Raw genomic sequence first — 14,878 nt, 5'->3', positions numbered from 1 at the left:
AGATTAAAGACAGACAGAGAGACACACCAGAATAAATGCAAAAGAGAGAGAGAGATAGACCAGCAAAAAGAGTAAAAGTGAAAAGCTACAACAGACAGTGGAAAGAGATATAGAGTCATCATCCATTACTCCTGTCTGCACCCTCAGTCACACTTCCAGGTCAGATGTGCAAACACACACACGCACACACACACACACACACACACACAGAGGCGTTTTACCTCCCTGCAACACCGCCCCCCCCTCCCCCCGGCTATCATTCACCCAGACTCCATTAGCAGATTTCACTGCCCAAGGTGTGTGTGAGCCGATGCTCAGGTCATCCGCTCTGAATCTGAGTCCGTTTGGAGACCAGTTGCCTATGGATACATTTCATTTTGAGTAGCAAGAAACAGAGATGGAGAAAAACACTACTCCAAACACAGTGTATCACTATAAGCGCTATTGGCCTCTTCCTGCTCATCAGCTGTGATGAAGTGTCACTCCATTTGCCGGAGGAGTCGGTGACCTAAAATGTAGCCGTAGCTGAATGAACTAAATCGTGCAGTCGCTCTCCTTAATGTACATCTCTGGCCGCCTCGCAGGAGACTCCGCCGTATCCCTGTCACAAATAATAACGTCTCTGGCAGGCTGGTGGAGGCAGCACTGTCTGCTCTATAAACAGAGCCCTGACAAAAGCCTTCCAGGGGCAGCCAAAAAGAAGAGCCTGCTCACAGCTCCCGAGAGGACGGTAAATTCAAGCGGACCACAAGTTCTTATTGGACCCTTTCATTTCCAACTATAACAGAGAGTGCACTAGCCAAGCTCCGGTGTGGGTGGGAGGGAGTATATACAGTACACTAGATCTCCCACTTCTTAGGCTCCACGTGCCAGACGCACAATGGAAATATCATAAGGGCTTGGCTGACTTTGTTCTTCTGTTTACTTCTCTCTTCAAAGCAGCACAAATATAAGCGCCTAAGCCGGCTTAATTGCAATTGCAGGACTGACCACAGACGATGCTTCTTCTTCCCCCGTGGAACAAACAGGACACCCACTATTCAATTTGGAGCCCTAGAATAACATCCTGCGCTCAGAGGGCATCCCAGAAGGAGGCTTCTGTTCCGTCTCCTAAACAGCATGTGAATCAACACTGGTGCTGCTCACGCGCTGAGTCTGTGCCACTAGCCGGCTGGCCTGCTATAGCCATTAGCAGCAGCGTGCCCTGGGGTGGGATTCAGCCTCCGCCGTGTTTATTAAAGCTGTCCATCTCACTGGCCACTGGCCAGCCAGCGTGCCACGGAGGACCTGTCTGAGCCGCCTCACGTGCGAGCTGGGGCGGCGGTGGCGGGCAAGAACCCGAGGCATTCTGGGAAAGTCACGTGCGGCGGGCCCATACGGGAGAGATGGCTCTAATAACTTGAGGAGCGGGGACGCTGTGAAACGTGTAAAAGCCAGGGAGGTTCTGCAACAGGAAATGAGTGCGGTAGGGTCCCGACGGGTCGGAGCGTTGTCTCTGTGCGCACGCTGGCTCACCCGCCGCGGCTCTTCCTGGTCAGCCAACAGCTCAGCACTAAAATAAACAGCCGCAAGCCTCCCCCGCTGACGCCGCAGAAATGCTCTTTATCGCCATGCACTTCCAACGCTGTCAGGCGCAAGACAGGCCACCTTCCTGTGGGACACCGCCACCCCTGTGAGCTCTTATTTTACACCCACCCTGTTACCCTGTCGTCTCTTTCAACCTTGTTCTCTTGTTTCCCTTGTTCGCTCTCTCTCTCTTTGTTACTCTCTCTCCTTCTCTCTCTTGTTGTCTCTGTAATATTTTTTTTAGTAAAACACCATTTATACTTTGCCATTGTCTCTTTTGTCTTGTTTACTCTGTGTGTTTCCATTTTTTCCTTTATAGTTTACTGTGTCTTTATTTACCTCTCTCTTTCTTTCTTTCTTTCTTTCTTTCTCTCTCTCTTTCTCTGTCTCCCTTGCTCGCCTCCATCTCTATGTTTGGTCTCCATGAGACTGGCCCGTGTGCCCCAGACCCCACGCATGAATCTTTGACCTCTCACCTACTTCTGCCAGTCACTATCTGGGGAAGGATAGGCTCTCTGCTCTCCCAGGCAACTTCCACAGGAGGCAGATAGAGGGTGAGAGAGACAGACAGAGAGAGAGAGAGAGAGCTAGCCACGCTATCACAGCTTAGAGGTCAGATATGGGCCTTCCAATCTCTCCCCAGGCAATGGCACAGGCCCAAAAATAGCTCTGAAAACCACCAAAACCTCACCTCAGTGTGAGTGAGGAGAGCGCAATGCACTTCTCAGAAAGACTGAAGGGGGGAAAAAACAACCCTGACTGCTTATTTTTACAACTGTATCTCCAACTTCTAGTTCAGTACGGTTCTTTTTCCTTTAGGCTTCAACTCTTTGACAATGAGTGACATATCAATGAGGCTTTGTGCTGGTATTATGGCCAGTTAGGGATTTTCCCCGACAGACAAACACGGGTAGAGTTGAGAGACAGTTAGAAAGACAAAGAAACAGAGTAACAGAGAGAAAGAGAGAGTGAGAGAGCGAGAGAGTGATAGAGAGAGAGAAGAGAGAGAGAGAGAAAGAGAGAGATGCATATATCTTGATGTCTTGAGATGTACATGTCTTGCTGATGATCTTGAATGCATATGCATTTGCCATATATTTGTACTACAAGCATTCTCTATGTTTTGGTTTTGGCCATGCAAAAATATTTGTCACGCCAGTAAGCAGAGACCGAGAGAGAGAGAGAGAGAGAGAGAGAGAGAGAGAGAGAGAGAGAGAGAGAGAGAGAGAGTGGGCATATACTGTAAGTGAGGAGTCCGTATGAGAGATGTGGTGGCGGTGTAGTTGTGATGAGTAAGCAGCTTGGCCCTGGGCTCTGGGTGTCTGTCAGCAGCACTCAAGCACAGCTAAATCAGCTAAACAACCCCTCGTCCTCCAGCCAGCAGCCGGCTCTGGGGCCTCCATCTTAACCCCAGCACCGCTACCCCAACATGGGCCCCAGTCACTCCGATGGATCACACGGGAAAGACGGGCTTGAAAATGACTGCTCCCAGTGTCACCCCATACAAGCACTTCCTGCAGCCTGTAGCCGTGGTCAGACTCACCACCCCACTTTCTCTCTTGAGAGCAGAGCTGTGGTCTGACTCTGGTCATTAGTGGCAGAGTTCAGCAGCCCACTCATGTAATCCCCATACCCTGCCATGCATGCAACAACAACTAAAAAGTGCTTATTACTGTATATGCATGTGTGCTTAACCACTTTCTGAATTTCAAAATGCTGCCTTCAGTCATTACCTGAAAGTGTGACACCACAGTGACTGCATGATGTGAGCCAGTGCTTGAGGTGGGAAAAAAGTGCCGGTACCCTAGTACCCAACTGGCATACTGTATGTAAATCATTATCACATTTGACATTTCTACACTGAAAAACAATGCTTTGAGATGTGCCTATATACAGTAGAAATGTACTAAGTGAAGGAATCCAGCTGCACACTCTTCGTTCTAATTTATTCATATAATTACATATTTAATAATAGCCCTCAGTGTATAATTTACGGTAGTATAGGTTGACATATTTAAATTTGATTCTTTTTGATCAATTAAAGCTTAGAGATAGGCCCTACTGCTGTGTACAATATAAATCAAGTAAAGTATTTTGTAACATATTGAACCATGCTTGCATTTACTGCTGTGTAGAGCATAAATTGAACCCCATTTGCGCCCCTGGGCACAGATGTGAAAAAGGCCCTCCTGGCCACCCAAAATGTTTGGCAGCTCAGAAATGGTTTTATATTTTAAAAAACAATAACCCCTTATTTTCTCTCAAGTTTTATGGAAAGAAGCGTTAATCCTTGGATACCTAGGCAGTGTGATTTGTCATTGCAAGGGCCATCTATACATGCTCTATCTTGTTTTGCTGTATTTTTCAGGACTGTCAGGGATTTTTACCCATCTGAGAAAGTATAATGCGATATGATAATACTTGATGTCTCTAATGTCAGCCTTTATATCAAAAAAAAACAATTTGAGCTTTTGCATTAATGTCACCAGGAAGCATGCCAGTAGAAATAACTATTCATTTTTAGGTGGGACTGTGGAAGTGGCTATTATGTTTCGGTGCATTCCAACCCACTTCAACCACTGATTATAATGATTTTCTCTATTCATTTCAGTTCCTTGTGGGGCTGGGTGACAGCCATTTTGATTATTGTGTGAATTACTGCCTTTTGCCTTAGCATGACTGTTTATTTGTTGGCAGATAATACAAAGGTCAATATTTTTGTATATTCAGATTTATAATAGCCAGATTTCCAGTGTCCTATTTATTATATACTGTATGTTGTATATTATAATACATTTGGCTGGACAACAAAGAGTAATTTTTCTCAGTTTCACACTCGAGTTAAGGTATTTTGCCTTTGTAGAACAGAGTAGACATACATGCCCATACGGTATAAATCCCAACTGTAAATATACAGTACACATGTACAGTATTCTACAACAATTCTATACACTATACACACATTCTGTCCCTACACTTTTCAGCAGTCCGCTCTAATATATTTGCACAAAATCTGCCCTTGCATCACTAAATCCTCTCCACCATAGGGATGTAATATATTGAATGATACAAGGACACTACCGTAAAAGCAGTCCAAAGATTACAAAATGACACCACACAAACTGTTGATAAACAAGTAACTGCTTTTCAGTATACAATGTGGCCATCATCAATAACGGCAAACAAAACACAGACATTAAGAGCACTCAATATAATAATATTTGGGGATGCTACTGTAGTCTCCATTAAATTGCTTTGGTTTGCAGCTGGTTCAGTCCACCACCCAATATTCACAAATCAATTTCTTCACTCGTATACCCCATTTGTCAGTGCATTTGAGGATCTGTTCTCAGGATAGATAATGCACACCAGGGCAAACGTCCAATGGTATCTGGCAAAGGCAAACATCCTGTTTTCCTGAATCAGTCCAGAAAGGATTAGAGTTACAACTTGTGATCCTGATACAGAGTCAGACCAGAGAGTAGCTATAGCATTATGAATGATGCTGAGTAGTTTAACTTAGGTATTGTATGCTATGATGTATTTTTCTCTTACTGTAAAATTGCTTGATATATATCTCTCAACAAGCATGTGTTTGCTTGCTGGAGACAAAACATAAAAAAAATGTGAGCAATACTTATTATCAGTGTGACATTGCAAAGATTTATTTTTATTATAATATTGTCATGACAGTGTGTTTTGACCTGGTAGTTAGATTCCTAGATTCCTGGTTCCCCGATGAGCTTTGTGTATCTAGCTTTGCAAAATAAATGAATTATTGCAGAAAATGTGTCTAAGCTATTTGCTAAGACAACTTGTATCTAAGACAGCCAGCAATCACAGAGACCATAGAACCTAACCAGTGCAATGTGAGGTTGTGAGGAATGTGTGTCTGTGTGCGTGTGTCTGTTTTGAGAGGAGTGGGTGTCTGGGAGGGAGGCACTCAGAGCGCAGACCTAATAAGCTCTGAGATAGGCCAAGTCAAGGAGGGGTCAGTGTGGCGGAGCAGGCTGCCCATCCCCTCAGCTCACAGACTGCACATCAGCTCCCCTCAGCAGCCCCAGTCAGGGGACAAATCCCCCCCCAACCCCCCCGCCTGCTCACAGCCACACTGGCTCAGGAGGAGTGGGGCAACGCTCTGCATGTTTACATGTTTGTTTGTTTGTCTTTTATCTCAGATCTTAGATGTGTGGTGGTAAAGCTCTAGGGGGTTTCAAAGGTCGTAAATGGCACAAGTGCCTGAACTTCCCTAGTTTTTTTCCAGCCCTTTATCTGTTTCCCTGAGGAGGTTAATGACAGGTGACTGGAGCTGCGTGTGCAAGTTGAAAGACAGGTCACGCCATGTCAGATCTCCTGCTCCAGCTCAAGACAGATTGCAGACTTCCTTAGGGACAATAAAGTTGATTATGGTGAGCAGGACAGCAAGCCACGGAGTTCCTGCATAAACGTTAAGGAGTTCTGAGATATAGAGTTGCCATGATGGAGATTTGGACTAAGCAACTTGTGCTGTCAGAGACAGGATAGTGTTGGAATATTGCAAGCATACTATTCCTGTTGGATCAGGAGCAGTGATTTCCTTTGGGGCAAGTGGTCCCACACATCCCAAATACCACGCAGTTCCTCTCTCAGAGCCAAGGCAGCCCAGACTCTAAACTGACCTTGACTGACTGGCACGCTCGACTATAAAAGGTCATAGAAAAACATTCTCCCTCTCTTCTACTCAAACAAGGCTACACTACACAAGTCTCATACAGACACAAGCTCCCTCTGCCCTATACACAAACACTCCCACACCTGAAGATGGGGCTCACACTATAGGCCATATATTAACTTTCATGACAGAGAGTATGAGTGTGTGTGTGTGTGTGTGTGATTCACTCATTTTGGCAGCCCAAGACCAGATTACTCCCAGCTTGTTCGGTGTCTCTCACACACAGACGGTATTTCACTTCCCCCGATCCTGTCCTGCGACAGTTCTTTGGACTTTTAAAGAGTGAGACTCTGGTTGGCAAGCGGGTTGTTAAATCATGTTTGTGCTGCCTCCAAACTAGCGCCAATGTAGTCCAACTTGGCACCTTCCTCTTCCTTCGCTGCTGTTTTGTGTTTACTCTCGAATGGCACAGCACTGCTGAAACATGGCATCACTGCCAATACACACACTGCAGGATACACATGGCGTGTTTAGGCTCAACATACAGCAGCAGGGCCCTCCTGTGTACACCAGTTGGGCAGAAATGATTCCCTCGTCACCACCACAACACCAGCACATGTGTGCTAACAGCTAGTGCATAAAAACCCTTGTGCAAGAACTGAAGAACACCCACACAAAAGCAGTCTCCCCACATGCACAGCACTCACAAAGGCCTGCATGCTGCAGCACATCTCCACACAGAGCACTAGCATGTTTGCTCAGCGCGCTCATCAGAAGTACAGCATGGAAAAAGGAGACAGTATATATATGCAGTTAGCTGACCTCCACTCCACCCCTCTCGCTGCGCTCGTCCTGCTCTGTGGGATGGGGCTGAGCAGCGGCCGGCAGCAGAGAGAAAGGGAAGCTCTCGCGGGACGGCATCCTCACAATCCCATCTTTATACTCGCCGGCTCACAGTCGGGGGATCTGATCGCAATCGGGAGCCGGGCCTAAACAAAGCGCACCTTTGAGTGGGGGTCTAGCTTGCGTGTCTGCTCTGCATGGATGCTAGGACTCATGCTCACGCAGGGGGCTCGGCTGTCTCAGACCTGCTGCTCCTTACCAGGAAGAGGCCGGGACAGCGCAGGGCCCAGGCCCAGACAGGGTGATGAGAGCCTGGAGCCTGGAGCCATGGGAATGGTGCAGGGCGGTGCAGTGGAATGGGTGGGGGTGGAGGGTGGGTGGTTTGAAGTTGTGGGAATCATGCAGGTTTACTGAAAACAAGAAATGGTACAGCACTCCAAACTATGGCAACTGAAAAGTTTTAAAGTCAATTTGGAGTGTTATCTTATTCTTTCATTCAATAACCTTGTTTAACAATTCAATCATCTTCTTATAACACTATTGTTGGGGATTCAGCACCCAAGATGAAAGATGAAAAAGAGAATCACACAATATCTCTCTCATTAGTGAGAGGCTTTCTTTCTTTCTTTCTTACTGGAATGGATCTTACTTTCAATGTCAGGCTCTTGTTCTCCAATGTAGGGACATGTCCTTCAGCAAGAAAATCAAAACTTTCGATAAAGCTATCCCATTCGTCACACCATCATGCTGTGGTAAAGATAACAATTATTTTTCCGATTCTTTCCACCGTGCACAAGATAACAAAGTGCTGATTGACGTAATAACAGCGTGTGATTGGTTCACCTCGCAGACTGTGTTGCCTATCTGTGTGCATTGTGTATGCTGCTGAGACATGTGCTTTGTCCTTCCAGGGACAAGAGCATCAAATAAATCCAGTTATCCAACGCTCATGCATGCACAACAGACACAGTATGATCCCCCCACCCCAGCATGGCTATTTCCTGTCAACTGTCCTTCGGACTGGAGCTGGTGTATGGAGCTGTTGGTCAATCGAGGCAGTCAGTCGCCTTTCCAGGTCCATGCCCAAGCAGCATCCAGCAGAGCAAAGAGGGACCATCCTCCTCCTCAAAAAAGTGATAAAATAGATGGAGTGGAAAACCAGCCCTCCGAGAGGGGACTTGCGATGGAGACGCGTCCAAAGTAGACAGAATGGAGGCACTGGAAAACACTGACCACATGAGGTCAGGTCAAGCTCTTGAGTTTTATGGTACCCTGGGATTCTAGAATCAGAGTGTGTGCGTGTGTGTGTGTGTGTGTGTGTGTGTGGGGGGGGGGGGGGGGTAGTGTGTGGGGGGAGTGGGGGCAACAAGGCGGGACAAACCCTGGCACTGCTGAAGAGAAGATTCATCTCTAATCTCGAGTCAACTGTCCCCACAGAGCTTGTGTCTCCTAAACACAGGGCCGCTGGCGATGGTTTGGGATTACTGGTGCGTACAGGGCCACTTCTTTCTCACACAAATCCTCCACTCCCCCCACCCCTCAAACTTCCCGTTAATTACAGGCTGTGAGTCAGTGCTGTTCAATACAAAGGCATCTAAAATAGACCTGTTCACAAGGAAATGACCCAGCAATAATCCCATAGCTTAGCCGCTCATTGGGAGCCATCCCACGGAAAAGGCTCAGACTGAGTAAAACAACCACTGCCGTGAGTGAGTGAGTGACTGAGTGAGTGACTGACGCAGCAGAGCTGGGGAATTGGCCAGCTTACTAGGTGAAAACCGGCTGCTCACATGGCTGACTTCACTCACATGCTTTGTGTTCAGCGAAAACAGACAAAACCAGAGGACTAGTATGAGGCCACTCTCTGGTCAAAAGAGTTGACACGCTGCTCCTGTGCTGAGTATGGAGAGAATATATGGAGTTTGGATGTTTCAAGTTTATTGTCATGTACTCATTAAAGATGCAACATCATTAGTCAGTAATCAAATTCTTAAAACACAATGTGCCCTAATTTAACAGGATGGTTAATTTAATAATAATAATAATTAAGCTAATTTAATAACTGGGCAAAATCAATTGTTATGCAATGCTAATTTGACACCATGGCCAAGACCTTTACCGCACGCATTGCACATGATAGCTATCCATACTTGAAAAACATGCATGTTGATGGACTTTAAGCTTTGCCCAACATTTAAAGTAGGGCCAATGTGTGAGGTTCTAAATGGACATTGGTTGCTATATTGTTGTGCTGTCAGTAGTGCACATTAAAAAATATATACCACACATGGTTCCAAATATTTTTGTTGACATAGCTTAAAAGTCCTAATGTTACTAGACTTGATAGCTTACAACAACTGTCCTACTGTGGAAGAGCTGCAATACTCTTTTTCTGGCTACTTTGTTTCTGTTACTGTATTCAGCATTACAATTACATGGTTATTACCATACGAATAGGTTAGGATAACCACTGACAGCATCAGTCAGACCTGTTTAAGACAAGCACAGGAAAGGTCAATGGAATTCCAGAGCTGTTTAAAATGAATGGCCATGGAATTCCCAAAGCAATGGGATTCCAACTGGATAACTACAATAGAAACAACAGATTTAAGCCTCACCATAGCTGACCAGGTTTGTGTTCAGCTGTTGAGTTGCAACAGGCAACCTCAAAAACACCCTACCAACACCACCTGATAACTGATGACAAGCGATTAGGTTAATTATTTGACCTGTCTGGCAGAACTGTACTGCAATGTGCTCAGTCCCGAAATTTTAACTGTAGGCCTCTGCCACTGAGGTGCTGCTTCAACATGCTCAAATGAAACAGTTATTAATTATCCTTGTATACTGATCTGCCCTGTCATAAGCCCGTGACCCCAAACACTAGACAACTAATAGGCAACCGAAGAACTGAACAAGTTCTGAACTTTCAGAGTTTGCCTCCAGTTCCAGTTCCACTCTTTGCTTGTGATAACTTGCTTGAGCAGACGGATGAAGAAGTAAAGCTGTAAAATGCATATGTTCTGTGTTGTGACAGTGATCACACAGCATGACATAAAGCGAAAAGTCTGCCTCTGGGGCCAAATAAACAAGTGAATGCATTATGGATGTGTATCAGCACTATGGCATGGTATAGCCTACTGTGTGAGTGACATGTTATTTTATCAGGAGCATATTTAGCGGTAGTCATTTACATAAAAAAATACCTTAATGACGTTTTCAAAGATAGTATCCCTGAACTCCAGCAGTGCTTTCTTGTCGAACTCCTTCCCATGGATAATCCTCATCTGCTTCAAGAACGTGGATTTCCCACTCTCCCCGGCTCCAAGGAGCAGAATCTTCACCAACCGGCGGATTGAGCGTCTCTCACGGGCGAGCATAGCATCAATTTCTCGACTGCGTCTCTTTGCATCTCGTTCTTGATTTGGATCTCTGTCCCGAGTTCTCTCTTTGCTGTTACTTCTCTCATGGCTGGCTTCGGCTGGGAGCAAACACCGGCTAAGGGTGCGCACCACGCCAGCCATCGTTTCTAATTATGTGAACCACCAATGTAATCTTGTGGATCACTTTGCATGAGACGTTTTGGGAATATGCAAGAGGGTTTAGTTTGGAGTTGGAAGTTCCTTCAATACATTTCGAAAGGCATGCCTCTAAAGTAAACTAAAACACGAAAACTAAAATTATTACTGACAAGTTGGTTTTGGCTGAATATACAACTAACGAAACAGCTAGAATGAAAATGTAAGAACCATCTTCTCTTTATAAAGCCAACATTTGTATTCCAGCAATGCAACTCAAGTGATGAAGACAGTTACACGCTCGTCTATCTAACAAAGGCGGTTGACACAGACAGTGGAACCGATATCAGCATGCGTTCCTGTCAGGTTCCATTCGTAAGTAGTGCCATCAATGCGTAATATGTTAAATTCTTAAACATTTAAATACATACAAAAATGTTGGCGCTGGACACCTAACTGATCCCAGGAAAAGTTTTCGGGAGCCGCGTATCCTTTCTTTTCTCTCCCGATAGCTGGAAGTTTATTTGGACTAGCCCCCTCCCTTCTAATAGCTGTAAAGCACTCCGGAACTGCCAGATGTAGGCGCTATAGCCAACAGGGCTATTGGGGGTATGTGTGTGTGTATGTGTGTGTGTGTGTGTGTGTGTGTGTGTGTGTGTGTGTGTGTGTGTGTGTGTGTGTGTGTGTGTGTGTGTGTGTGTGTGTGTGTGTGTGTGTTTGCTCAAATCACCTTGTCTATTAATTGTGCTCAATTCTGCAATAATGAATGGCCCGATTATCATGTTTTAAATGGTAATAATGTCGGTAAAATACTTACTCTCTAAGGCATATAATTTTATCAAATAGTGTGTGTTTCTCTGGAAATGTGTTATGTTAAATAGAGGCTGAATCTTAAATCGTAATGGATGGTCTGCTCATTACATGTAAGTTAGTGCCTCATTAAGTAATTGACTTTATTTTTTGCATATAGCCTAAATTTAATCGTCATTATTTCGGGAATCCAATTACTCATTAGTCAACCTGTTGCACATCATGAACTTCATTAATTTGTTTCTCATTTGTTGTTTATCATGTTTAAACCAGCATATGTTGGTGAAACATATTGAGCTCCAAGGCATATATTTTTTTTTGTATAAAAATAGTGTTTGTTTCCTTTCGTTAACAATGACATTTAGGCTACATCCATTCTTAGTTTCCTCTACTCATTAACACATCATTTTGAATATCTTGAGGAGGGCCTTCTGCATAGGGGGCAATTTTAGGCAGCAACAGTGGATAGGCCTACTTTTGTCCCTTCAAATCCAATTGCAATTATAGCCCACCTTACATTCATGAACCAATCTGGTGTGATTATCCCAGATTGCCAATAGTAGGCCTCTAAATGGTCTCCTTAAGAATTTCAAAGAGTGACCATTACACTGTACTCTTGTAGACTAATAGTCAAATAAATCATTTATGGGCTACAATAATGCTTAAAAAAAGGACCTAACAGGAAGATGTTTGGCTGTTGTGTATTGGCCTAAGTGTTGCTGTACCCAGAGATATAAGCATTGACATATCGTCTGGTACATGTGTTTAAAATTGAGAGGTAAAACTATTTGTGCAGATCTGTAAAACTGCCACTACAAGGCAACAAGCTCCAGGTACCACTAGGGCTGTAGACCTCCAGACCAGACGCCTGCTGTGGTAGGTGTCATTTTCTCTTAAACTTTCAGCAGAGGGCAGTGTCGCACTGCATTTCTTTTGTAATGGTCATTTATCTTTGCCTGCTTTATCAAATGTTAGTTGATTTTAAAAAAAAAACATAATTTCATCAATCCTGTCTGGTTACCAATAGGTAAATGAATGAAGAATTCACAGCAACAGCATTGGGAGCCATCTGATGGGAAAATAATGTGCAGTCCAATGAATGTTTATCTAACAGGAGTCTCACAGTAGTCCCATTATGCATTTAAATGTCAACAGCTCATCATCTGACTCTCTTGCTTAAGCTTGGACGTCGTACGACAGAATGGAAATCAAATACATTATTGATCTTCAGTTCACCACATGACCCGATGACTGCTTATCTCTGTAGTCGTCCTGGTGGTCTTTGTTGCTAAAAATACTTTATGTAACAGTGAACAAATTTTATCAAACTAAAAGAATGCTCAAATGACATAACTGTCTATGTGATAATGGGCTCATGCTTCAGTATAAACATATAGTTGAACATAACAAAACAAGAGTGTTCATTTTATTTAAGTGACCCTTTCACTGAAACATGTCCTTCAAAATCTATTATCATATAAATAGCATTACATTTTACATTGCCAGGCAAACACACATTATTAGGTGCTGTTTAAAAGTTTGAGAACAAGCTCTTTGTGACTGCTGAGAATATGGGCGAGACTTTAAAAACAATCATTGACTCAATATTTGCAAGCAAAAATAGTTAATGGAAAAGCTTTCAAGTTGATTTTGAAGCAGGAGGTTAATTGGCTCAGATTTGGTTAGCAGATGAAGTAGATGGACTGTGGTGAATTGTCTTGAAGTGGGCCCAGATGATGCATGAGCAATGATGGCATGCTTTGGCCTAAAACCCACTCTACCAAGTAGACAATGTTATAGGACCAAATGGATCAATAAGTGAAACATGAGAACAAACCACACTTTCACTCAAATGAACGTTCCATATGGGTTACAAAGAGAAGATTCCCCTGGCTTGGTGATCAAAACACAATTCTTCCTCATGCCCGTGTTTCTAAGCATGTTTGATTGATTTTAATGGTAGGAGCTTTCCCATTTTTGAGGCAATTGATTCATTATGAAATATTAGCTAAAATGTGATAATCCACAAAGACATGGGCAGATGAGTTTTTTATGTGCGTTATCAAATGGCAGAGGAGAACATATATATGTAGCAGCTCAAACATGCCACTAGCACACTTGTTGTGATGGAGATACAACAAGAAAAGTCTCTGGGAAGCATCTTACTCCCAGCCGCACCTCACAGCTTTGCCCTCCTAACTAATTAAATCAGATCAGTTGGAGCTGACCGCGGCAGGAGCTCACTTCTCCATGACCATACAGGACCAGGGTGCATTGTACAACTGCAGCATTGCAATGAAACACATGCAAGTACCTGCCTGATTCATGTAAACAATAAACTCACATGGACACTTGTGCTTAACAGCGAAACCAACACATGAACGTTTCTGGTCAAATATATTTCAAATGGGCCTGACCAATGAAATGGAAATCTATATCTCAATTCTGTTTACTTGAAGAACTGCATGCAAAATCAGAATTGATTTATGCTGGTTATCTTTTTTCTTTCCCATTACCCTGAACAAGCAGGATGTGCTTATTTAAACAAAAGCCTTTCATTATTATCTTCACTTCATGAGGCATATTGCATTCAGAACGTTTAGCTAATGAGAACAAAATTGAAAATCTGTTTTCAATAAGGGCAGAGACGTTGCATTTTGCATTTTGGAAATGACAACATGCTTGCAAATGTTGCCGTACCGTTGGTGGCCAAGCCAAAAATGAAACTTATTTCGGCTAAGATGAGGAAGCTCGGCTCGCACAGACCACAGCACTTGGCTGCAGATGAACGACTCCTTGTGAACTTGCAGTGAGGGAGGCAGCGCTCAGAGAGGGAGCGCTCAGGCAGAAATAGCTCACTGATGAGCAGCACGACTCGTGGGCACAGATGGCAGTGGGGAGGGAGAAGTCCTGAAAAGTCTTGATGTCTGTCACACGCACACACACACACACACACACACACACACACACACACACACACACTGCTCTGATGGAGAGTTTATTATGACATCTTGGCTTCAGCAGAGGCCTCACAGATTTGACTGATGCTTTCGGGGGAGTGTCACATTAAACAGACTGGCGAGCCATCTGCCACTGAGCAGCGCCACCCGTCCACCCCACAACCCCACACCCGCGCGCCAGCGCGTGTGCACACGTCTTCCTGTGGCGGCCGGCCTCCCTGGCAGCAGCGGTGGCAGAGCTGGGCGAGGCGAGGAAGGGGTTACGGGAGCCAGGCAGCTGCAGCCTCTCCAAACAGCAGCACACTCAGAGTGGAGAGGAGAGGAGAGGAATCCACTCAAAGTTGGCCACAGTGGTGTTCAGTGAGGCTTTTGTGTAGGTAGTTTCCCTGCTTGCTCGTAGGTAGTTTCCCTGTGGTCGAAAAGAAATTCGATCTCATAATTAGCTTCGAAAAAATCATTCACTAAGGAGGGGGTGTGGGCGGGGGGGCAGTCTAAAAATGGCTGATTTAAATGCGTCAAAAAACATGTCA

General features: G+C 44.5%; 1 protein-coding gene across 3 annotated transcripts in view; it reads right to left on the bottom strand.

Moving 5' to 3' along the window:
• The window catches only part of gna12a (guanine nucleotide binding protein (G protein) alpha 12a), a 31,611-nt gene extending 20,520 nt beyond the window's left edge, over nt 1-11,091 (bottom strand). For all 3 annotated transcript variants that reach the window (XR_009938685.1, XR_009938686.1, XM_062532941.1), the window contains exon 1: nt 10,267-11,091. Coding sequence is in view for 1 of the 3 variants with exons in the window: in XM_062532941.1 (XP_062388925.1) it covers nt 10,267-10,584 (318 nt within the window). In the remaining 2 variants the exon portion in view is untranslated. The remainder of the gene's footprint in view (nt 1-10,266) is intronic.
• Between the last annotated feature and the right edge of the window lie 3,787 nt (nt 11,092-14,878).

This window comes from Sardina pilchardus, chromosome 3, assembly GCF_963854185.1.
Source record: "Sardina pilchardus chromosome 3, fSarPil1.1, whole genome shotgun sequence".
NCBI lineage: Eukaryota > Metazoa > Chordata > Actinopteri > Clupeiformes > Clupeidae > Sardina > Sardina pilchardus.
This window is presented reverse-complemented; position numbering and strand designations above follow the sequence as displayed.